At 39.3% G+C, this 25,678-nt stretch overlaps 1 protein-coding gene across 4 annotated transcripts; it reads right to left on the reverse strand.

Moving 5' to 3' along the window:
- Positions 1–1,154: 1,154 nt before the first annotated feature.
- itga6a (integrin, alpha 6a) lies at positions 1,155–19,744 on the reverse strand. Of its 4 annotated transcripts, none has more exons than XM_085249578.1 (26): positions 19,505–19,744; positions 11,758–11,882; positions 11,558–11,637; positions 11,209–11,470; positions 10,959–11,090; positions 9,810–10,020; positions 9,404–9,597; positions 9,226–9,320; positions 8,550–8,677; positions 8,374–8,463; positions 8,227–8,288; positions 7,985–8,151; positions 7,535–7,675; positions 7,322–7,440; positions 6,875–7,037; positions 5,602–5,688; positions 5,431–5,510; positions 5,259–5,333; positions 5,065–5,167; positions 4,396–4,572; positions 4,179–4,274; positions 3,993–4,103; positions 3,799–3,891; positions 3,575–3,703; positions 2,506–2,629; positions 1,869–2,000 (listed from the first exon to the last, which is right to left on the reverse strand). In XM_085249578.1, the coding sequence occupies exons 1-25, from the start codon at positions 19,690–19,692 to the stop codon at positions 2,522–2,524; spliced, it is 3,216 nt and encodes a 1,071-aa protein (XP_085105704.1). In that variant the 5' UTR covers positions 19,693–19,744; the 3' UTR covers positions 1,869–2,000; positions 2,506–2,521. The 4 variants fall into 4 exon arrangements, with proteins under 4 accessions (XP_085105703.1, XP_085105701.1, XP_085105704.1 ...); XM_085249579.1 differs by having other exon boundaries at positions 1,877–2,000; positions 2,502–2,629; XM_085249577.1 differs by lacking the exon at positions 2,506–2,629 and having other exon boundaries at positions 1,155–2,000; positions 4,179–4,271.
- Positions 19,745–25,678: the final 5,934 nt, after the last annotated feature.

Consider the following 25,678-nt stretch of genomic DNA (forward strand, 5'->3'; position numbering starts at 1 on the left):
TGGGCTGGAAGAGTCGGGCAGAATGGGTCTGGAAGTAATAAATAAATAAAAAATGCAAATGAAGAAAATATAATACAAATCAAAACTCATGTATGCAAAATAATATTTAATAAAAAAAATTTTAATGGCTAGAAACTCGATTTTCAAAAATGAGAGTTTTCTAACAACTGCTTCATGGTTCAGACTTTAAAGGGTAAAATTTATATTTATCAGCCATTAAAAATGCTCATACGGATAGATCAGCAGATAACTAATACTGGCTGCTAAATCAGTCGGGCTCTTATCGTCAGCAAAGAGTTTTCAGATCTTGTGCTGAACAATAATTTATAATACCATTATTTATAGAACACTTTTTAAAACATACTAAGTTCTTCATGTTGTGATATCTCCAAACACAGTACATATAAATGCATGTTCTAACATAAAAGCAGTGGCAGTGGTAGTTTTGCAGGTTTTACTACGTTTAGTAGTAAAACCTGCAAAACCTGCAAATGAATTAATCGTTAATTGTTCAGTAACAGGTTTAAAACTTTGCTTTTTGCTAAATCATACAGGTAGGGTTGGATCGGGTGACCCTGAATTCTCTCTTAGTTATCCTCCATTAGGTGTAGGCTCCTGTGGGATTCCCATAATGCATTGAGTATTTCTTTTTCAGACACCTTTCTTACTCACCATGTGTTTATACACCTCCATTGAATCACTACTTATTATTAATCTGCGGTTCTCTTCCACAGCATGTCTTTATCCCGTCTTCCTTCCATCACCCCAACCACCCCTGGCCGCCCCTCCCCGAGCCTGGTTCTGCTGTTAAAGGGGAGTTTTTCCTTCCCACTGTCACCAAAGCGCTTGCTCATATGGCATCATATGATTGTTGGGGTTTTCCCCGTTGTATTAGTGTGGGGTCTACTTTACAGTATAAAGCACCTTGAGGTGATTGTTGTTGTAATTTGGCAGTGCATAAATAAGATTGAATTAAATCAGATACTTCATGTGTTTGGATTTCTGACTATCTGAAAACTCGCTATTAGAAAGGAGTTTGTTACAGCTGAATGTGAAATAACTTTATAAAGATAACTGACTTCAGTCCTGCTTTCATGTCAGATATGTTCATGACAAGAAAATTCAACAGGAAAAGATTTTCTTTAAGCATTTTTATTTTACTTGGCAAAAACTTTTTTTTAAGGCATTTTGAATTAAAGCGTTTCACTTGATTTTCACCGTCTTCGCTTTGAATTCCCCACAGAGACCAAAAAGTGAGGCTCGTAGTACAGTAGATGGAGTTCATATGTGAGAACCAAGGTGAGCTAATGTGAGCAGAGAGGAAAAATGGAGCTGCTCTCACATTAGACTCGCACACAGTTATTTTCAAATATCTATTGTTTGTGACAAGACAATGTACCTAAATGTCATTTCAAAGAAGAAAAAACAGAAAATTTACATACTTACCATTCACAGAAAAAAAACCTCATTTACATTCATATTACAGTGACTGGCTGTACCTTCTGTGAACAGACCTCAGGCCTCCAGTGAGACAGTACAACTTTAAAAACAGCAGTAAACTTTGCCCATTGTTATTTGGCTTCAGACATGAGTGAATAAAACTTTGGTTGCTTGATTTGATTTCTTTTTTTCAACAAAAAAAAAAGTATAAATATAAAATGCGCAGACATATTCAAATATATACAACGATTAGAAAAAAATAGTTCATAGGCTATACAGTGTAAAAAGCATTATCTGCATTTAGCAATAAAAAAAACTATATCTGAGCAACATGTTAATGAAATTATTAATTAAGATCAGTTTTGTCTTTGTTCAAACATCTGAGCAGAAAAAGGTCATGAGTAACTTTCATTGTCGATCCAAGTCGTCATCCACTGCTTTTTTTCAAAAGGATCGTGTTTCACTTTTCCATCTTTGTGCTCAAGAGTTTCCTTTCTTATCCGCACTGCGTGGTAACGAGGGACGCTGTCGTTTTCTTTGGAGCGTTTGAAGAATCCACACTAGGAAAGAGAAATTTTAAAGAAAACACAATGCATTAATAACTTTAAAAAAAATGTATCAGCAATATTCCCACAGTCTGTAAAGGAGCTGTGCAGAAATGCTGAGGAAGCATGCTCAGTGGCAACAGAGCATGCTTGCAACCTTGACTTTTGCAGCAGAACAGGTGCAGGGATGTCAGGAAAAGCGCCTGCAGAAGCACTAGGGGAAACCAGTAAGTCTACTGGCGAGAAAATGCATTACTCTTGAAAAATCCACAGAACCATATTGCACAAAGAGCTTATTAATAAAAAAATATATATACATTTATTTTCTTATGTAGACGAAAAATATCTCTCTTCAGCATGTCTATTTCACTCAATTTAGGAGCAAAGTGACTTTTTCCCCACAAATAACACGTGCAATATGAGTCTGATTTGAATTTTCCTTCAACAAGTCAGCAGAATTTGCTTAAAAGCAAGTTCATTAGTCACTGCAGTAACCACACGCCATGCTGACTTTACCCACGTTCAGAGAGCATATATCAGTCCTCAGCACTGAGTTTGTCTTTTTCAGACGGCTGAATGTTGATCTCTGCCTTCTGATATGCAGCATTGTACTGGTCTTTAGATGGTCTCCTGAAGAAACCACACTGAGGAGGAGCAAGGGTGGTGAAGTGTTACAAACATGTCCAGCAGGAGCAAACATACATTTTTAAAGCAAATACTTCCTCCGGAGTCCAGTGTTGATGTGCAGATGTTATATGACAAATAACAAACGTGTAGAAAATATTAAACTTCGGGTTATGATTTACACCTTCTTAAAACTGTGTTGTGGCGAGTTTTATTATCAGTTATATGTCCAGGTTTTGGTATGACCCACCCAGACCCTGAGTGAGTTTACCCAACAGTGTATTTTAGTCACCAAATAACAGATTTATATGGATGGAAACTTTTAATGCAAATCTAACAATAAACTATCATTTAGAGCTGACAAGCTCTCCAGTGCAGAGCTCTTTGCCATAATTAAAGAGTGAATTTTCATTTTTACACTTCACCTTCTGTAAAGTGAAAAAAGGGGGAAAGTTTTTATTAATGGAGCCGGTTGGCAGATTTTATTACAGCTGACCAGAGCTAGGCTGGCAACTAATGTCAAGGCACCGAAATACTTGTTTTGAAAGCCATGTGTCTTGGTCCCATAGGGACTAAGTAAAGCGCCATACAAATACAGGCCATGTTTCCACACAAATGTCTGCAAAGGCAGACTGCATGGCTAGGTGCTTGACTTTATAATCCTGTGGGGATTGGACTGAAAACACTCGAATTCAAAGAATAAGAGGTGGGGCCCAACACTTTTGTCCATATAGTGTATCAATATCTCATATACTCACAATAAAACCAAACCGAGAAAGGCAATCAGAGCATAAAAATCTAGCAAAAAAGGTGAAAATGTTATTTTTAAGTATCTTTAGCTTTATTTTCAGGCTTCATTTACCTTTTCTAATTGGCTAATTTTCACGAGGGGTTCTCTAAATTCATGTTCTTTTCTCATATCCATGTCCATTGTGTAACTGTAGGTGTGACATCCATGTTCTCACCTTCCACAGCAGATAAACCAGTAGAATCAAAATCAAGAGTCCTATGAAAACTGCCACCAGGATGATCCACCAGGGAACTCCTCCCTGATACTTAGCTGCTTCATCGTCAGGAGACACGTTCACATTCACCTGGAAAAAAACATAAAAGGGAGGAAATCCGAGAGACTGAGTTGGGACCGACACAGCAATAAGGTTAATGTCGTTATGCAGCTTGAATTGCTTACATTTGTGTTTTGATTGGTCAGTATGACGTTTTCCCTCTGAGTATCAAATTCAAGTGTGGCTTTTACTGACAAGGTTGAACTAGGGGCATACTCCTGTGTGCAAAAAACAACAATTATTAATGAAGCAAAATCATGAGATTTGATTTATCTCACATGAAGAGACATGTGAAAACAATAAAAATGCTGTTTATTACCTCAATAAAGGTTGAGTTCCACAGACGGGATCTCAATACGACTACTGTACCATCGAGCCCCTGCAGGGGGCACTTGAACACCACACATTTTTCCATCCCATCTTCACAGGACTAGTAGGCAAATACACAGTTAAACATCATATAAACACTTTTATTAAACTGTGCATGTGCATTTATATCACTTACAAAAACTCTCTTCTTGTCCTTCAGCGAAGACGTTTTTCCACCAGTTTTTCTTTCTTCTTTCATAATTTCTCGTTTTGTTCGATGCACAGAGGACTGCTGAAAGAACATCTCGTTAATTCAACACAGAATCAAACAGGGCAGGCGTGTCATAATGGCCCATTCATCAGTGGTCTAATTTCAGCTGTAACACATGAAGCTGAACGCTTAAATATGCTACCTGAGCAATATTCAGAGGGTTGATCTCAGTTTTAGGGGAGCAATGGATTTTCTCTGGTCCTTCAGAAGTGATGCTCATCAGGTACAGAAGCCATTTCCCATTTTTTTGAATTTTGGGCCAAAAAATGTTTAGTGAGGTTTCGAAAGAAGGTTTCAAGTGCTTCCACGAGTTGTTTATCTGGAGGAGAAATTAACAGGAAACAACTCTGCAATTTCACATAAACATTGCAACCACTTTATTAGGTACACGTTGCTAGCGCTGGGTTGAATCTCCCTTAACCTGAACTGTCTTAAATCTACATATTATAGCTTGAACAAGGTGCTGGAAATATTCAACACTGAGATTTTGGTCCATATTGACGTGATATCTGATATCTGAATCCCCCGTTTCATCACATCCCAATGATGCTCTATTGGCCTGAGTTCTGGTAACTTTGGAGGCCATTTGAGTACAATCACCTCATTGTCATGTTCAAGAAACCAGTTTGAGAGGGTATGAGCTTTGTGACACTGTGATCATGAAGGTATGGACGTGGTCAGCAACAATACTCGCATGTAAGTACCTAATTATATATTTGCATTAACAAACAGGTATACCCAATAAAGTGACCAGTAAGTTTTATGAAAACAATATTAATATTAAAAAAATAGGTGAAATGTATGAACTTACAGTGAAAGTAAAGTTAATCGAACTTCCAATTTCTTCTTCTGACTTCATTGCACTTTCTCCTCTCACAACACCTCCAAAAAACACCTGGGTAGGATTAGCTTCCCTGATGACAACAAGCGAGAAGGTTGGAGGTCCTGTATAGGTATAAAGGTGAAGTCAAACAAGTCAAGGAATCTCTGCGAGAACAAACTTACCCAGAGACAGACAAAGGCCATTCAATGATCACTTTACACTTTACTTTTACATGGATTGCTTCTTGGTAGCTGGTCCTAAACGAAAAGGATAGTAATATTAATAACAATAACACATTCCAGTTTGAAAGTGTGCAGCACATAACAGAAAGCGAATCTCAGCATCTTTACTTACGTATTCAGCTGCAGGTCGATCTCAATCTCAGTGGTGTCTAAAGTCACATGCGCAGCACTCAGGATGACTTTAAAGGTAACCTTGTGAAAAAGTAGTAGCATTTCTTACATATGAATTACAACAGCCAAGTGTCTTAGAAAGCATTAGCGCAGGAGCGTGACATTTCTGTACCTTTGAGTTTCTCTTAAAAGGATTTCCCAGCTCACATTCTGCTTGAGAGCTGTTTACATTTGCATCACAGGTGATCAGGTTTTCCATCTAGAAAAGAACACATCGGAAAACGTGTGTAATATATCCAAGTATTTACTTTATGACGCAGTCATAAGCTGTATATAAAAGATGGATGTAGCCACTAGGCTTTAGAAAAGGTAAAGCCCCTTAAACCTGCAATTTTCCAAAGGGCCAACAGGGGGCGACTCTCTTGTTGATGATGTAGAACTGTACTTGAGCTTAGCTGCTAGCATGCAAACTATTACAAACGCTAAAGAACATGCACAAAGATATGGAAGCCCGTTTCCGCCACTGAATAAAAATAAAAAAGCTAGTATCCATAACTCGAAATTTCGAGTTACTTTTGTCAAAATTTCGAGTTAGCTCTGCCAATCAAAGATATACGTGAATGAGGTCGCTTTCTTGTTACCCAGAAGCATATGGCGCAGAGGAACGCGCACTCAAAAACGGATCCCAACAAATTGGCGCTTTCGCAAGTACGTTTGCTGATAGTAACACCATGTGATTCAGCTAATAACACAGGGATTTCATCATTTGTGAAGCCAGGCTGAAAACACTCAGCAATCTGTGTATTCACGACTGGATGTAATACCGGTAGCTTAGCTGTAGCATTTGTAGCTGAGGGCTTCAGCTTCTGGGTAACAAGGAAATGACGTCATTCACGTAGATTACTGATTGGCAGCGCTAACTCGAAATTTCGAGTTGCTTTTCTCAAAATTTTGAGTTAATAAATCAAAATTTCGAGAAAATAACTCAGAATTTTGAGAAAATAACTCGGAATTTCGAGAAAATAACTCGAAATTTTGAGTTATGGATCCTTTTTTTTTTTAGTGGCGGAAACGGGCTTCCATACAAAGAAGGCCAAGCTTTTAAACCCGTAACAGTCCCATTACGTTGTTTTTTATATGCCAGAAGAGTGGAACAAGCAGTCACTGTCATGGATTCAATCAGTCAGGGATTTGTGTTTAATTATCTGAATACTGGATTTTCCTCTTGCCAGGCCCACCTCTCTCATCATCATCATCCATATACTGTGTATTCATACCTCCTGCATATTAAACAGCGGAAATGCTCCAGGTATTTTAAGCCACAGTGGAAGTCATTTTTTAGTATTTTGATTAATGCTTTTAGGGCTTGAATCAATTGCAGGTAAAGGACTTTAAATTTTGTAACTTTCTTACAATACAACAAAGTAATTTTACAGTCGACTTACTGTTGTTTGATCGGTGCGGACTCCAGAATATGACATGGTATTTGGGAAGGTCCCCACCAGCTTTGCCTCATAAGCATCGTCACCATTCATGTTGCTTACTGTCACCAACACAGCCAAGTCCTTCCTCTGGGATTTCACAATAAACTCTGGGATGCCGTTCTTGCTGCAGACACACAGTCATGACCAGTGATGAAAAAAACAAAAACAAAGAAAACATGCTTCTTCAGTGATAACAATCGTGTAGCAAACTGTGTATGTTGTGCAATCAGCATGTCTGAGCTTAAGTAGGGTTGGTGGCCCAGTGAGACTCAACCATTCACTTTGATGTGTGTCATCCAAAAGGCCAAAGCATGAAAAAGCAGGGTGGGTTTTAAAGTCCAACTGGTCCCATTACAAAACTCAATCAATGCTACTTTATATTACTACAGTCTGAGAATGAGTTTTAACCTCTTATTTAACGGGGGGTACTCCTCTTTGTTGGCTTCTTTGTAGTGTAGACTATAATTCATCTTTAGGTTACTTTTGCAAATATGATCGCTTCCACATCCTTCTTTTAGAAAGTTCACCTGAAACAACAGGAAATGACGACAAATATACAAATGTTACATAACAAACTCGACACAATGAGTTTTAGTGTTTACATTTAGAAGTTGCCTTTACCTCAGAAATGATTTTGCTCGGTTGAGTGGCGTCTAAAATGGGAATCATGCGAGGGAGGCCATTGATTGATTCCTCTTGTTTTGTACTTATATCTGCCGACACCTCAATGGGAATGCTACGCATCTTGTCCTTGATGTTATCCTTCGTGAATCACAAAAAAAGGCTTTTAATGCATTTATTATTATGATTTACTGTTACTGTCTCTGTTTTAATATATACTATTACAGTTTTGATTTATATAATTTCACTATTCATTTATTATAAATGACCTCAAAGTTAGCACTACATATGTTCATGCACGGTCATTTTTCGAATACTGACATCTCCAAGAAATTGTTATTACTATCGTCAACGTCCATGTCTTCATTTTTTTAATAATTTCTCCAGTTTAAAGTTGAGAGAGGCTTCTAGCTTGTTCTCAGTGATGTAGCTGTGTGACACTTGATTTACCTTAAGTCTGGCTATTAGTTTGATACACTTTTGCTGATTTTGCTCTTTGAGTTTTAAGGTGCCGTTGAACTGGTATTCTAGTTCAGAGCTGGAGTCGTTTAAGAACATCGCTCTGGAAGTCAGTCCTCTCCTGTGAGCTCTGTCCACCTCCACAGAATAGCTAACAGCTGCAGTGTTGAAGTAAAATGTTAGAAAAAAATAAATTTGAAAATGGAAAAATAATGTAATAAATTTTTACATACTAAGCTTTGGATTATAAGATGCAGGATTAGCTTTGTAGGAAAAGCATGCCATCACAGTGAAACTATGGACAGAAAACAGATATTGTTAGGAAAAAGAAGGTTTTCACTCTGAAGTCTGTTTGAATATAATAATATAAGAACACCTACCAAACATGGTCCCCACACGTCTTATTTGTAAGACTTATTTCATTTGGAGACACTTTGACAACACTGTTGAGGCTAATGACTGGCCTTGTTCTAAAAGAAAGATGGTTAAATAAAACTGTGATTGAGGTCAGTAGGACTTTAACTAAATTTAAACTAACGGTTAAGGCCACAGTTACCTGTAAATCATAGCTGAATCTGACAGAGAGCCTATAGCCAAGTCTGGATAAGAGTTATCATCCAGGTCCATGTTTCCTGCAAGAGAATAGCCGAAAAATCGAATGTTGTGGTCTTTCCCTGAAAGGATCTGGAAAATAAAGATGGAACTGAAATTAAGCGAGGAAAAGAAACACGGTAAAGACAAAGTTGTCCCAATGAGGTTTTTTAAATTAGCAGCTAAACTAGCTGAAGATTTTACTTTACCTTAGTATGTCTGAGTTTAAGAGCAAGAAGAAATATTAATAATGAGAAAATGCTGTAGCACAGGCTTTCTATCTCTTGATCCCAAGTCTGAAAAAAATTTCAGATGCAAAATCCTGTTTTTCCAAGACTGTTAAGGCTCACTATTAGGGGTAGCCGTGTATTTTTCTTCTTCTTATTTTTTAAAAAACTGTACCAAACCGATGTTTCTTAAGTCCAGCAGTTATGGAGAAACACTTTTATTCATTTGGAGCCGTTATTAGGTTCATCAGGAATATGCTGGTGGAAAAAAAAAGTCATTTTGAACTTTGGCAGCTAGCTTTAGAGGTTTATCACTAGCAACATGGTTCTGCAACAGCATAAACCAGACTTCATGAAAGCATTCAGACTGTAACAAAACACTGATGTAATATAATTTTCTAAACAAATATCCACCTGTGCAGGGGTCGTTTTGATCCCCTGTGCAGAGCCGTGATAAATGTAGACTTTTCCTGTCCCAGAATCTTCCTGCGGAGCTCCAATCGCAATGTCTGTATGAGGAAAAAACACAATTTATGTGACTGCAAATGACAAAGACAAGACAAACACAGCGCAAAAAGGTCAGCTTAATCACCTTTATATGAGTCTTGATTGATGTCGCCGATGTTCTCTACTGCCACGCCAAACATCGAGTCTTTGGTCCCTATTAGACGGACAGGAGTGTTTCCTTCCCAAACTCCTGCATTGTTGATGTAAACATAAACAGCTCCCCCAATGTCTTCACCCTTCATGTAGAACTGAGGGGCTCCTATTACTATGTCTTGCCACCTAGTATCACATAGAGTGAAAAAACAAAAAACGCTATTAAAAGTACTTAAAAACGGAAAATATTTTTTTTAATGAAGTGATATTAAAGAAAGTTGTGCAAATCTGAAATTTATGTGTTTTATACTCTTTTGTGAATTGTTAAGTTTGGATCGAGTCTACTCTTCTGAACAATCTAATAAATGTACCCAAAGGCAGTCAGAAATGTTACACACCCATCGTTATTCAGGTCCACTACAGCCACGTCGTATCCAAAGCAGGATCCCAGACCCGGACCATGCAGAATGTACTCCGTTGAGAGGTTTCCTGCTACCATGTCCTGCTTGAACAGGACTACAGCTCCGCTGTGATTGGCCCTGGGCGCTCCAGCCACCACTGTCAGCTTACCCCTAGTGGTGATGTGGTGTCCCGAATCAAGGGAGAATCCTAAAGTGTGTTAAATGAAGTAGGTTTATAGTGCTGTGCAAAAGTGTTGAGCTACCTCTCATTGCTTTATATTTTGCGAGAAAAATGGAAAGTAGGTGCAGCAGTTTATTGACACATACACAAAAATACATGGAAATATAGTATCTAAGGCCGAAACATGTGAGTCTGAACATCTAACAAACTTGAAAGTCAGTGCTTGGTATGACCAGCTTTACTCTTCAAAGCTCTCTGACACAAGCTTTCTTGTAATTTCTCTAATTCGTCTTCAGAAATAGTTCTCCAGGCTTCTTGAAGGACAATCAAAGCTCTTCTTTCGATGTTGGCCTGAGCAGGTTTGAGGGACATGCTTGCTTGGTAAGCCTAATTTTGTACTTTTATACAATGTCTGTGAAGGTTCTCAGTCATCCAGGTCATCGTAGTCAAAGGAGCTTGCAAGAAAAGTGTCTGGACTTCTTGAAGTTGCTTGAAGACGTTTCACCTCTCATCCGAGAAGCTTCTTCAGTTCTAAGGTCAAATGGCGGAGAGTCCCAGATTTAAACCCAGTGGGAGTTTCCCCCCAAAGTGGGACAAAGGACCCCCTGACCCCCTTTATACAATGATATGAAAACCAAAGTTTTTACAGGTCTCTCTGAAGTCCTCTGAAAAACTAAGTACACCCCAGAATTCAGTAGTTTGTAAAATCACGTGTAGCAGCAATAATAACTTGATGAATATCTTCATGTATGCATAATCATCCAGGTAAGGAAATCCCAGAAAGTTACTTCTGTTTATCTGGATATTTCCGTATGACCATATTGGTCTTTACATCTTTTTAAAGGAATTTTGGCTCACTCTTTTTTACATTATTGTTTTAGCTCATTCACGTTTGCTTGAGGAAATTAATGAACTAACATCAAACAAGTGACGGAAAAAAAAATATCTGTGGGTGTTCAACTCACCGAGGTAGCTGTTTGCAGGTACAGGCACAAAATCAGGGTTCCTGACTTTTTCATTCCCAACTTCATATGGGCCGTCATCAAATATTCCCATGTCCAGAAAAGTACTGTTATTCTGCTCCAGTCGCGCTATCCCTAGATTTAAGAGCACAAAGTGATGAGAAAAATTAGGATTAAAAAATGAGATTCATGTACAAAAATTAAATCCTCTAATGAAGATAAACAGCATATAAAGACACAATCACATAGTGACCTCTCCAGTTGTAAGCTCCCACTGCTCCAAAAACCATGTAATGGTAGTCATTGGTGAAAGTAGCTGCCAGTCCTTGCTGGCATGTTCCAAACATTGCGTGGCCTTCAGGTCTGCCATCGCAGAATTTCCATTCACCTCCATCCTCAGAAGACTGAGGGTCAATGGTTAGGTCCTGACTCAGAATATAACAACGTCCGGGGATGTGATGAGTCTCCTCTGGAGTATTCACATTCAAACGCCTCTGATAGCGATGAGCACATGTCTGAAGAAAAAGATACGAGTAAGACCTTTACTGAACCAGGGCACGAGGATCCACAGAACGATGGTTTTAATACTTAGTTTGACTCACCACAATCTTCCCCCCAGGTCCCTGACTCTTCACTGACACCCCCATCCACTGATTCTCTTTATTCTCAAGTCTCAGATCCGCTGAAAATTTGCCAACAGACATAATTGAACATTTTACTTGGAAAGCTTGGTTTCTACAAATTGTCAAAATTACAAAGGCAGTGGATTTTGTTTAGGTAGGTATGCAGGCAGAGTTCTCACCATTATCATCAAATTTGATACGCTCACAATTACTAGACTGGGTGACTTCACATTTATACAGGCCTCCAGTGATATTGGCTTTTTGGTTTTGCAAAGACCGGGCTCTGGGTGCACCAATCAGTACCCTAAAAAACACACAAAAAACAAGACAGAAATATATTTAATCCAAAACTTATTTCATAAAAAGTTTGGGAACTGTTGCTTTAGTTACCTTTGCTGGGATACCATTCAACAAAGCCACAGCTTGTAGAATTTCACACACATATAAAAACATATAAAAACATCAACAGTGATAATGAAGGGAAACAACAAATGAGTGCAATACTGATGGTTAAAGGACAGCTGTCATCATTTTGGCCCTGCTGGGGCTCCTCAAGTGCTAGTATGCCTATCTCTGAGGCTAATTTATGGCTCCACTTCCACAATTCTGAGTAAATTCCCTTCTGCCTCACTCAGTTCTCTGTCATACCTTTCATGATCCCTATTAGTACAATGGGTGACATGATCTAACAACCCCGCTTTAGGTGACTATCAGATATGCAGAATGCCGGTTAACAAAAGCTTGACTATGAGAAATTATTTGTTAAAATAATGTTTTAATGCTCAGATGTGTTTGCTTCATTTTAAAATTCGTAAAATAAAAAGAACTTTCACCAGAAAGCCAGACAAAAATGAAAACAATATCATTACATCATATCCTTCTGGGATCAAGCAGCACCAGACGTCCACTACCAGGAGCAGAAGATCAAAAAGAAATAACAATTGACAATTGAAAAGCATGTTTCTTTAAGCTACAATACTACAATACAATTCTTAAACTGTTTACAATAAAATAAAACATCAAAACATTTTTGTTTTCTTGGCTCTCAGGAGCATCTTTTATTTTTTAGGAACAAAAATTAGAGAAGTTCCAAATATGGCAATAAACTAGTGTTTTCACACCCTGCAGAGGGCAAGGGGGAACTCAACCAGACTATTGCTTTTCAGTATTGTGGTTGTTGCTCTCTTCTAAACACACTTCCCTTTGAAACCCCGCACTGTCGCAGAGACTCACACATCTTTTAACATCTCAGAAAGAGATTCTGTGTTTTATATGTTTTCAGCAGCCGGTACGATGACATACGCAGCACCAACACACAGGTCACTGGGGTTCAACAGACTGTCTTTTTACAGATTGATTTAAGAAACACAGACAAATGCATGAACAAATAGTTTTCAAAAACCCCAGCCTGTTTCTGCCAAAAATTATGTGCAGACCAGGTTATTTTACAGGACTATGAAATAGTAAGACTGGGTGTGATTATGCTGATTATACACCTACATTTGCACTTAAATATATCTGAATATTTTTATGTTTTTCTTTCGAGCTTTTACTGCACATGAATCATGGTCCCTCCTGTGCAGTGCAGTGTGCAACGGTCACATTTTACGCGTTTTTTAACATGTTTTACAGTTATTTCAGGAAGAAAGTGAAAGGGTCTAAAAACATGAAATTTCTATGAATTAACTGTACAAAATACACTGATATACAGCGCTTCTCATAAAGTACATTTTACTACTTGGCTTGAAAATGTAATTGTTAACACTTTTTAAAAACGTTTTTAGGATTCATTCAGCAGCTTCAAATACAGTTGCAGTGCATCTGCAATTAGATACTGTATCTGGGTATGAAATGCAGTGAGCACCTGCTTTGTGTGACTTTTTACACAGTGTCAGAGTCAAGTAAATGTGCAAGGAAGTGAGGGAGAAAAACCACAAGCAGTCTTGATCAGATAGAGTGGGGTTGAACCACTTCCTGCACTAAAAGTAACACTGAGCACACAACTGAGATGGCCTGTTAAAAATAAAAGGAAATAAAGGTTATTACTTGTGATCAAGTAAAATCACATCATATATAACAGTATGCCATATAAGTTTTAACAAATACTATCACCTCATCCACAGACTGAAGAAGTTGGTTGGATGAAGCGTTTCTCCCCCTTAAAACGCTACGTCAACTTTCAGGGATTTCCTTAGCTGGATGATTGAGCATGCATCAAGACTCAACCACAACTCTTCCCTCCACTCAGTGTTGTGGTACTTGCACAGGTCAAAGACACAGTGGATGATATTATTGTTATCATTTAGACAAATAGATAAAATCTTAACATAAATCACAGCTCTTAACAGAAAATTGTGACACTTGCCATTTGATACAGACGTCTGATATTCAGGCTTGATTGATTTTAAACTTTAACACACTGTAACTGTGTGCCAGTGAACAGAACACATCAGACTACAGGATGTGAGTCACTGGGGACCAGTTGGCACCAAAACAATAGTTTGACGCATTTTACACTAACAGTCATCTAAACACTTCACATGTTAGCTGACCATCAAGCTTACAATGAAGGAATTTGTTTTAAGGAATGAAAGGAAATCCTCTCTTTCTTCCTCACTGCAGCTGACTCTGACCCACCTATTGATCTGTAGGGTCGGCCCCGCTGCGTTTCATTTGCTCAACACGGACCCTCCTAACAGAGCCGTTAAACATCCTCTCAAACAAAACCCGGCGACATGCAAATATTAAAAAGGAATCTTTACAGTTTGTTACAGTTTGGGATTATGGGTAAATGATAAAACTAAGAAATATCAAAGTTATTTTAAATGCAGGTTCATTCAATAAATCTTAAAAGCAGCTGGACGTTGGTGTGTTTGCCACTGTGTTTGTGAGCTCTTTAAGCAACACTCTGCAGCTGCTGTAACATAAGATAAGAGATAACACTTTCTTTTCATTGCACAGTCATACTTGGTTCAATGAAATTGGAAACGGTCACATGTTGGACCTAAGCACAACTAAAACACACAAAACACAACACAGTAGACCATAAAGTGGGTTTTTTTTAAAAGTGCAAAAAAAGGTATGACTTAATAAATAAAAGAATAAATGTAATGTTAAAAGTTTTCCCCTACTTGTTCCTTTGTGGTATGTTTTATTTCCTGCCCTGTTCAGATCTAAACTATATTTAGTATATTAGAAAAACCTGCCTTCTTTTTATCGGCCATCTGATACCTGTGGTTGCAAAGGACCGCCAGCTTCTCTGCCAGTCTGCTCAGTCACTCATTTCTGGCCACGCTGATGAAATCATTAACTCCCTTTTGTAAACAAAGGTCATTTTAAGTGTTAGAAATAAGGAATATGAAGGGAATGCTCGTTGACTGATGACCTGTAGTTGTCAGGATCAACCCCTCACTTTGCTTTGTTTGTTTTTCCTTCTGAAATATAATTTCAGTCATAAAGACATTTTTAACAGAATATCAACATATCTAGTGCCTATGGAAGCCCATTTTCAAGATCCATCATTCCTATGTTCCTGTAGCACATCATGTTATTTAATTCAACTGTATCACCTTAAAAAGCTAATTATGTTGGCACAGCTGAAAACTGATGATTAAAGAAGCAACAACGTAGTTAGCTGAGTATCTGTCAGTCTTGGTGCATGTGATGATATTGCCAACAGAACTTTCTTCTGAAGATGTGCATAAAAAGCTCTAACCAGAATAGAAACAGAAGTGGGAGGCCTTTGTGTACAACCAAGAAAGAAAACAAGTACATCGATCTAAACTGAGAAAGCATCCTCAGCTCGCAGCTTTAATGAATGGCTCCTGTAAAATAAAGACCCCCAACAGTGACAGTGAGGAGGTGACGAGAATGTAGGCAGAGCTGCAAAGAAAAAGCCTAATCTGAGAGTGGACAGTAAAAAGACACTAATACCGAACAGATGAGGATAGACTCAGTACAAAAAACATATTGAGCAACATGTGAGAATTTGCACGGTCCAATTTGTAAACTGCCAAAAACACAGCCTAATCAACGAAACAGGGACCACACATGCTGATATTAGCATCATGGATGTGCATGTGTATGTAAGTAACAAGAAATGAAGAAAGAGTGTGAAAGTTTGTTCGTTTTTTCTGGGCTACTGAGGAAAAATGTAACCATGTCAGATGTAAAATGTCCCACTCAGAGTCATCATGTGGGGTGTCTTTCACTGCGGCGTAAATGCATAGTGGCGGGTGTTGGCTTTCACAGTGATCTCACTGGTCTCTGTTAACAGATGTGCTCCAATGCCTTCACAGCTGTGCACTCAAAGCAAGAAGAAACTCACAGCTGTTCCAACTGTTTCAGTTTACACATCGCACACTGATTGTTGCTGACCTGTGATTGGCTGACACACATCACAGAATCGTGTCAACTTTAAGTAACGATTAAAGTTTTTAGAGGATTTTCGGGGGGTCTGTTTATTGACCACTTATCTGTTATCTTGACACTAGCCAGACATTGGTGTGAAGTTTGACTGGAGTATCTCCACTGATGATTCACTGATGCGTTTAATCTATCGGGTTACATGTGCACAGATGGCCGTGCATGCCCAGTCTGGTTTCATTGAGAGAATGTTAAAACCATCTTTAACATATTACTCATGAAAGAGGCATCAAAATGCCAAATAGCAACTTTTTGCAATACTTTCAGTGACTTATGGAAATGAGAGTCTACTTTGCTTTAATTATCTCTTTAGAAATCAAACAAAAACAAAACACCTTATGACTATACTTAACCAACGCGATGGTTTCCTGATTATTAAATTCACCAGCACTTTAATCATCAGAAGAGTCAAAAAAATGTGTTTTTTTAGCTGAAATTCAGCCTGTGTAGGTTTGGCATGAGAGGAGTTACATCTACCGCTCATCAGGGCAGAGGGCCTAAAAAAGAGCCAGTGAAGTCCAGCATTCCTCTCGTCACATATGATTTATCATAATCAGACTGATGCACAGTAAGTAGTGATAGCCAGCAGAGATTTGCAGCTGCCGGCGATTGTCATGACACGTTTTCGTAAAAAATCGGGAGCGACGGATGTTGGACAGCGTGACGCATCCCTGACTTGCGGTTTCGCCGGCTCAGAGGTCCTCAGAGCTTTAGGTCACGCAGAGCTGTTCTGCTGTTCTGCTGAGCTTCCTCTTGTCTCGTCTGACTGATTATCTCAGGGTCACACAAGGATCTAGAGCTAAGATCATGACTGAGCTGCTGTTTATTACGTCATTACTGTCCTTTTATTATTTCCGTACAGCTACACTTTCTCAGTGTCTCAGTGTCTGAAGTTTCAACCAAGAAGAGCTGAAGAATGTGAGCTCATTGTAACTAGGGCTCCAATTAATGAGTCACTTCAGTGCTTGTACGTTTTGTCAACTAAAACAACAAAGTAATTATTTAAGTCAGTTTTTAAATAAAACCATATAAAACCACATAAAACCATAAACATATCTTTCTTTTATATGATCAGGAGGACTCATTCTTACTCTGTGGAGTTATCTTCTTCTTTTCAGGGGTCTCCCACAGTGGACTGTCTACCTCCATCTCACCTTATTCCTAGCCTCCTCCAGTGTCACACCAACCCATGCATGTCCTCATCTGTCTTCAGCCAACAATAGCACAATTTCCACTAACATCTTGCTGGTCAGCTGCACAAGTGACAGCTGTTGTTACTCAGGCTTTGATTGATCCAACATGGAAATTTTACAGATGATGCGTATCTTTGAGCTTACACAGCATGTCCTTCCTGGCACAACCCTCCCCTTTTATGGGCACTGGTAGTACACTGGTTTGTGGCCCCCTGTGGTTGGGGGTGTGGCTGGTTAAGTAATGCTAAATCAAATATTAATTAGCTCACATGTGGAAAAAAAAAAAGTGGTTCCTGCAAAGAAGAAGTTGTTTGAGTGGTTCAAGTGGTTATGCTTGCTTTATCTCTGACTTATCAGAGGAGTTCAACATGCCGACTCAAACTTCGGTATGAAAACATGAATTTGGATCATTTTTAGTTTTAAACAAGTTTTTTAAAGATTTCTGAAATATTTGTGTCTTCTAGTTTTTACGAGAGCTGGTCTAATACATTTCTTTAGCAGTGCATATTTTCTTCTGGCATTATTTAAACATGTAAACTGTTTTGAAGGGAGTTCTCTTGAATACACAAAACAGCTCATGAAACCAAGTTACTTGAAGCTCCATAAACCTTGTTGTGAGTACTGTTTTCTTTTCTTTTTTTTTTACTGCAAACTATATCTGACAAGCATATGAAAACGTACAGCTTGCTGCCCTTACAGCTCAACCAAGCGAGGCGGTTATGTTTACATCCTGTAATAAGCACAGGCCTCTTGTCAGGTAGATGTGCGCTTACTTCTGCACAGCTGTTGAGCTTGGTGATTAGGAAGAAAACATTTCCTATATGAAAATGCTCACATCACTCAGCTTTCCCTATAAGCTTTTATTTTTTGTCTAAACAACAGTCCAAAACCTGAAATATTCAGGTTCCTTTCACATAAAAAAAGATGCTCTGGTTTTTCCTCCCCTAAATAAGGTTTGCTTCCTCACTGAGCAGGATGTAAAAGAGGCACGCTCCCCAGACTTTTACAGGCTGAAAACAAACTCTCAAGCCAGTGTCACATTTCAAGGCTCTATTTGCCCGACAAATATGACATCAGTTTCATGACTTTTCCCTCCCTTTAGACTTGCCAAGCCAGACAAATGTTAAAGTTCCTCTTTTCAGTTTGAATGCTTCTTTGTGAACAAAGAAATGTTTGTGAAAAAGCGATCTGAAAAATCCAGCTTTAAAAACTTCACTTCAACATGACCTGTCTTGGCACGGTGGTCAAAACAGCAGTTAGATTAAATTACACAATTTAAGAGTAATCTCTGCCGTCTTTGAGGAATCTCTTGGGTTTTTTGTAAACGTGTTATCAGGGCTTCTCATCCCTGATCTCTTTTTCTCAACATGCTGCTGCAGGGTCCCGTGAGTGCCAGCATTTTTATACACCACACCCTCTTCTCAACACTGAGGAGGCAGGATGATCAGGGTCACTACACCGCTGTCGATTCTGCCCCTTCTGCACTGCTCAAACAAAACTCACTGACATGTGAGTGAGGCTGCATTAGTCAGCATGTTCTGATTTCTCTTCTTAATTGTCTCACAAGAGCAAAAATCTAATCTAATCTAAAAACTGCCAGGATCGTGCAGAACGCCAGCAAACAAAGCTGATAACAGGAAACCTAGAAGATTAAAAGACAAGAGAATAATGAAAGCCACATTATTATAGCATCTTGAATGGAAATTTTTTGGCTGTTTGTAATCGGTGAATGAAATGTCAGGAATAATAGCTTCGATCCTTTTTATGTACATTGAAAAATCCACTCGTTTGCAAAGCAATCCTGAGACCCTTTTATTTCCTATTACCTCTCTCCTCGCAGTGCTGCCTCGGTTTGACCCTGCAGGCACATTTGCATGACACTACAAGCATTGTAAATTCACTTGTTATCCTTTGGCTGTTTCCCTACTTCATATTCAAAGTATCAGCGGGGAAACTGCTGATATCACCGAGAATTGAAACAAAACGTGTGAGAAACCCTGTGGGGTTTGGGGAAAACTGGGTAAAAAAAAAAAAAGATAAAGTTAAAGGACATTGTATTAGAAAGTTGCTCTAACGCACGACTGTAACACGTGAGAGGGTTAAAGAGTTATTTTCTCTCATTATTTAAAGTTTAAACAGAAAGTAGGTAGAGTGTAAGCCAGTCAGTCCTCACAGCACTTCCAGTCACATTTGAATTTCTGCGCTGATGCCACCTGACAGAAAAGTCCCTAAACTTGCTTGTTAAATGAACCTGTTCCAAGGAGCTCAGACAGCTCTACAGACGTGAACATCTGGAGACATCACTCACATGACTTTGTCCGGGTTGAGCTGCCGGTGCATGGCCAGAGAAAAGCCGAACAGGCTCCCAGGCTCTCCGTCTTTCCTGAGGACATGATCGGTGTCCAGGTTAAAGCCGAGCACAAAAGTTGCCTCCAGGACATAAACGAAGAATAAAAGTGCAGCGTGAGCAGCAGAGCGTCCTCCCTGCGGCAGCATTGCAGCGTCGTACAGATCTGCCCAACCGTCCCAAAATTAGGCTCCTCTCTGCTCTGTCAATTGATGACTGAAAGCTGCCTCTGTTTGAACCCCACCGGGTTAGGGTGGTACTCCACGGCGCCACCTCTGGCCATGATGGCGGAGTGTGTCACTGAATCACTTACAGTGGGGCAAAAAAGTATTTAGTCAGCCACCGATTGTGCAAGTTCCCCCACTTAAAATGATGACAGAGGTCAGTAATTTGCACCAGAGGTACACTTCAACTGTGAGAGACAGAATGTGAAAGAAAATCCATGAATCCACATGGTAGGATTTGTAAAGAATTTATTCGTAAATCAGGGTGGAAAATAAGTATTTGGTCAATAACAAAAATACAACTCAATACTTTGTAACATAACCCCAGATCGAGGGAGATTATCAGTGGTCTTGTATGTCTTCCATTTTCTGATGATTGCTCCCACAGTTGATTTTTTCACACCAAGCTGCTTGCCTATTGTAGATTCACTCTTCCCAGTCTGGTGCAGGTCTACAATACTTTTCCTGGTGTCCTTCGAAAGCTCTTTGGTCTTGGCCATGGCGGAGTTTGGAGTCTGACTGTTTGAGGCTGTGGACAGGTGTCTTTTATACAGATGATGAGTTCAAACAGGTGCCATTCATACAGGTAACGAGTGGGGGACAGAAAAGCTTCTTACAGAAGACGTTACAGGTCTGTGAGAGCCAGAGATTTTCCTTGTTTGAGGTGACCAAATACTTATTTTCCACCCTAATTTACGAATAAATTCTTTACAAATCCTACCATGTGAATTCATGGATTTTTTTTTTTCATTCTGTCTCTCACAGTTGAAGTGTACCTCTGGTGCAAATTACTGACCTCTGTCATCATTTTAAGTGGGGGAACTTGCACAATCGGTGGCTGACTAAATACTTTTTTGCCCCACTGTATCAGTGTCATAATTACACGTTAGAAACTGAATATCTTTTAGTCTCAGCTGAAATAAGCAGGCTTAATTTATGACACGTGTTTTACTCTAAATTATAGTCCTTAAAAATATCAAATAAATGACCCACCTTTTACAGAATTCCTCATATTCTCACAAGTGAATTTAAGAATACTTCCTGGATAAAATGTGTATAATAAAAATACACATAACAAGAATAATGCCATAAGAACTGCTCTATTTATTATTTCTCGGATAAATGCTTAAAAAGACAGCTTTTAGATTAAACGCACTGATGCAGGTTGTGCTGAATGGACGCACGTAAACAGCAAATGTTTGCATCAGGTGGACAAATAAAGCCTCCAAATTCAGCCAGACAACAGAGACGAGATGCTGCAGGTCACTATATAGCTATACTACCTTAAAATTGCCATTGTTAGCATCTATCACAAAAAATCTTGTATTCAATCGTCTAAGAAAATCATAATTAAATATTTATTTGGGCTGTCATTAGCAGCACCTGCTCTGCCTCGTGTTCATAAATAACTAATTAGTAAAATCAGCAGTCATTCCTGTCCGAAGCTCCTCTTTCTGCTTCTGGTCATGTTTTAACTCTTATTGAAGTATCGCAGAGTACTCTCTCTGGAGACGAGGAAATGATAAAGGAGTCTCACAAACAGCTGAGCAGAAGCTGCTGAGTCCCTGAAAATTGTCATTTGATTCGTTTTGTGTCACATCTTCCAAAACCAGGAGCATTAAACAGATCCATTGTTCTGTCTGCTCTCTTCTCCCGCTGCATCAGCTGCTGTTCGCCGGTGCGGGTGTGAAGTTTGAACCGCACTGGGCCACAATTACACAGCAGAAGACGACACAATGTGGGCATTGTTGAAACTAGAAAGCCCAGTGCCCAGTTTGTGTGTGTGTGTGTGTGTGTGTGTGTGTGTGTGTGTTGTCGGGCGGGGGTTGTGTGAGGGGGTTGGGGTCTGCGTCAGGGTCTTAGCCACATTCCTAATGTGGCAAGAGATTGGGGGGTTCTAGTGTAAGATATGTGAAAGGCATCTCTGTTGGTGGGTTCGGTCACAGATGCGTCAGATCAGATCATGTTCACTGATGTCATCCGCATTTTCTTCACTGAGTGCGGGCATAAAACTTTTTTATAGCAGATCAATTAAAATATAGATAACTATATTTACAGTCAAGATCTGGTATGGCAAATGCTCAATATTAACTTCACAGCAGGGCAGTAGCAAAAAAAGGTTATACCTTCTTCCTGTAATTTAAAGCATTTAATGCTGATTAATACACCATTCTTGACTCTGACAACGCATTTAGGATTATTAACATCTGGACTATTCAGCATAAACAGTGTATTTATTTGCAGATATTATTATTTCCAATAATTATTCATAATCATTCATTTTTTTTGTGTTCATTTTATGCTCAGTAAAGAAACTAAGAGGTTTTTTTTGTTGTTAGATTTTGTCTACGTGTCTATGAGAGAGTTAAAAGGTGTGTTGAGTTCACCTGAAAGCAACAGCACTTTCATGTCCACTGTTGCCCTGGGTGGTTGTGTAACACAAGCTGTGGGAGAAGGTGAAGCCGCCCAGCTTTGCATTGTCTCAGGTCAGCGGGAAGAAAGAGGTCAGACAGGTGGACCCCTGCAGGTGCCGAGGGCTTTCTTCACAGATTAGCTGCACCTTTGTATGAGCAAAATGAACACTCACTTGAGAAAGATTTGCGAGGCCCCCAAGGTCGAATCACTGGAAACAATATCAGCTTTCATTAGTCACTGGAGAACCGGAGTCCCCTTTCTCTATGAGTGCACGCTTATTGCACTGACTTAAAAGAAGTGAGCAAATTTAATTCTTAATGTTCACAATAATTTGTTTTTCAGATTTCAGTTTTACTTACATGCAGCAAAAACATATCAGTCCTATAAAGCCTGAACAATGAAATAAAGGCCAGATAAAATACTCAAACTGGAGGGTTTTTAAAGCTTAATTAATTATACATTTGCATATATGGGTTAGGATTTGTATCATTTTTGCAGAATTTGTATTTTGTGCAATTTATTTAGTTTTTTCAGGGGAAATATTACACTGATCATGTAGGGGTCTTAAAAACTTCTCTATCAAATATGATACACTTTGCATTACAGGATTAAATTATAATATTTTTAATCAGTTGCAACTCATCAATGTTACTGATGTGTTACAGATCAGAAAAATAACATAATCTGTGTGTTTGACCTCATATCAACTTCCTGTAAAGCCAATATTTTAAGGTGTTTGGGGGGGAAATACCTCTTAAATAAGTCTTCAAGTATTCAGCAGAATTTGAAATAAAATTAAATGAAATGTAATCATTTCACAAAGCTGTTTACAATAACATCTAAGAATAAAATCTTTATGTCAACATCTTCCTCCTTTCTGAGCATGTCATTTCAAATCTTTATACTATTTCTTGCTGAGTCTAACTTTGCCCTTTACTTCAGATCCTGGCAAGGCAGAAAGGCGAGGAGCTTAAGTTTCACAGCACCAAAGTCGACATGTCAGAGACTGATGGAGGAAACTAAACCCAAAGTTATTGGAGAGACTGGGAAGCATGTCCAAAAGGCACAGCTGGTGCAGGCAATTTGCTGGCGTGCCAACACACTGATGATTGCAACGAAACGTAAACAGATGGATGTTGCCACTTAATTTGGAGGACATCTGTAATATTTAAATGTAGTTTACATTAACTGAATATTAATTTAGACATGAGCTTCACTTTTTTGTGCAGCATTCAGGACAATTCACTCTCAGAGATGTTGACTGTGGTGTAAGTGTTCATGTTGAATTTGGATTTCACTTATTTGCCACCTTGTAGGCGTGAAGGTGTCAAATCAACTGTTGGAGTTTCAGGAACTCTAATACTAACACTCCCGGCGAGGCGGACATGCCAGCTCTATCAGTTTCAAAATTAAGTCAGCATAACAAAACCAAACCCACAAGAAAACATGGCCGGAGCATACAGCTGGCATAAGCAATTTGCCAGCTGGTGAGCCAAGAAATCAAGTCTTATTGAAGGTGACAGAATGACGGTCAAAGTTATTAAAAGCAGAAAACATCTTTTGGTTACTGAATTTATTTTTTTGTTTCTTTTAGATCTTCATAAAAGTAGGTTAACACTGGACGTATAGCAATAAATGTTTGGCTGAGGAAATTTTATTTTTAATGGCAAAGGGCATCACGGTGATGTGGTGGTTAGCACTGCCACCTCGCAGTGAGGAGGTCCAACCTTTGACTCTAACCTGGGGTCTGTCTGTGTGGAGTTTGCATGTTCTCCCTGTGTCTGTGTGGCTTCCTCCCAGAGACGCTGATGGGGTTAGGTTAGCTGGCGAATCTGAAGTGACCACAGGCATGAATATGCGGCTCTCTGTGCTAAACCAGGGTGTAGCCTGCCTCTCATCCTGTGTCACCTAGAATAGGCTCCAGCTTCCCTTAACCCTGAATTAGATAACCAGAGAGAGAACAGTTGGATGGATCGTTCAACGAGGTGATACACCATGCTTATATTATATGTTAAATATGTTAAGACACAAACAGGAGTACAATAAACTAAAGTAGAGTACCACAGATTCAACAAGAGAGTGAGTGCCCTGATTTTAAAGGACTGAGAGTGGGAACTGACCTCGAATTCGTTTTAGGTACGTTGTGAAATCCAAACAACTTGTGGTGTCCCTAAGAGATATGCCTATAATTTAGCAGCCTGAACAGTGAACATGGTATCTCTCTGTGGGTGCAGACAGGCACCGGAGAGGTGCATGAATGCTGAGTGATAACAGAAGTTGTGTCTGCATCAGTGGCTGTGTAAAGCATGCCCTAAAGTTGGAGCAGCTGATCCCAGTCCTGTTGTGACAGTGGTGTGGCTCTTTGTAAGGAGACCATCCGCAGTAAATTTGCTCCACTCCCCTCGCACAAATGATTGGTTCCATTTATGGCTCCTGGGTTTGGCGGGGGTGGACGGTGCTACTGGGTCAGCAGTGAGGGGAGTGGGACCTCGCAGACCTCTTCAAAATCTTTCTCAACCAGGCTGTGCAGATGAAACAGGGAATTCCTTTGTTAGCCCTGCAAAATGAGAAATAATTTCCGCTTTAGTGCAACGGACTGCCCTCTGGGATGTATTATCATTATGTCATGCTAATCATATCATACGCTAGGCAGTCTTTTTACATGAGCTGGGAAAACCACATCTTTTAATTAATCAGGTTTTCCTGAACAAAGAGGAAACGAGAGCTATGTAAAGCTGTCACATCAGGAACGGGGATTTGTTAATTCCTTCGGGTTTAAATGTCATTTTTCACGTCCAAGAGGTTGTGAATATTTTCCTCTATTCCTCCACTGATTTAAGCAAGAATTCAAATCTTATATGTTGTGCTTAACAGAAGCACAACCATAAGGCTTTTAGCACAGATTTCCTCAGTGTGATGCACCAAACATTAACCTTAGCATCTGCTTGGAGCTTAAAGCTTAACACTTCCTTTCAATTGTTATTGGCTGCTGTTGCTCAACATGAAAGCCTTTGTTGTTAAAAATAACTTCTCTTGAGGGGAAAAGTCACCGTGACTAATTCTAAGGAAACACATGCTCAATCATGAAGTCCCCGCTGGAGGTTTCCAACTTAAACTCCACGTATGTCCGGAGCCTCGCAGTACAGGCTCAACCTTTGAAACGGAGAGGTCAAGGAACACATTTCCATGTTTGCGAGAAGCGAGTTGAATGTATGCAGACCCCACAGGTGATTTTATCTCCTGACTCTGTAAGAAGCTGCCCGCTCTTAGTTTGGTTTCAGTGAAAGCATTTTGCAGAGAGAATTTATGTGATTTGAGGAAAAGGATGGGTTGCCAGGGTGATGAATGCTCCAGCTGACACAGCGGGAGATCAGCAACATCCAAATCACTCTACTGCTGTCTAAACCTGCCTGAATTTCGCTCAGCGAGACAATGCAGAAAGAGTTGCTGCTGCTGGCCCCAGTTAGCCCAAAACATCTGGAAAATTATCATAATG

This window comes from Mchenga conophoros, linkage group LG16 (assembly GCF_057382185.1).
Source record: "Mchenga conophoros isolate Kocher_MC1m ecotype Shallow Benthic linkage group LG16, M_conophoros_male_GT1.1, whole genome shotgun sequence".
NCBI classification, from domain to species: Eukaryota; Metazoa; Chordata; class Actinopteri; order Cichliformes; family Cichlidae; genus Mchenga; species Mchenga conophoros.

Excerpts from the sequence above, each read along its gene's own strand:
- itga6a (XM_085249575.1), bottom strand. The coding sequence starts at position 19,692 with ATGCTGCCGCAGGGAGGACGCTCTGCTGCTCACGCTGCACTTTTATTC. Across the intron at positions 11,638-11,757 it reads TATCAAATTTGATGATAATG|CGGATCTGAGACTTGAGAAT; the intron begins GTGAGAACTCTG and ends GCAAATTTTCAG. Across the intron at positions 4,275-4,395 it reads ACCCTCTGAATATTGCTCAG|CAGTCCTCTGTGCATCGAAC; the intron begins GTAGCATATTTA and ends ATGTTCTTTCAG.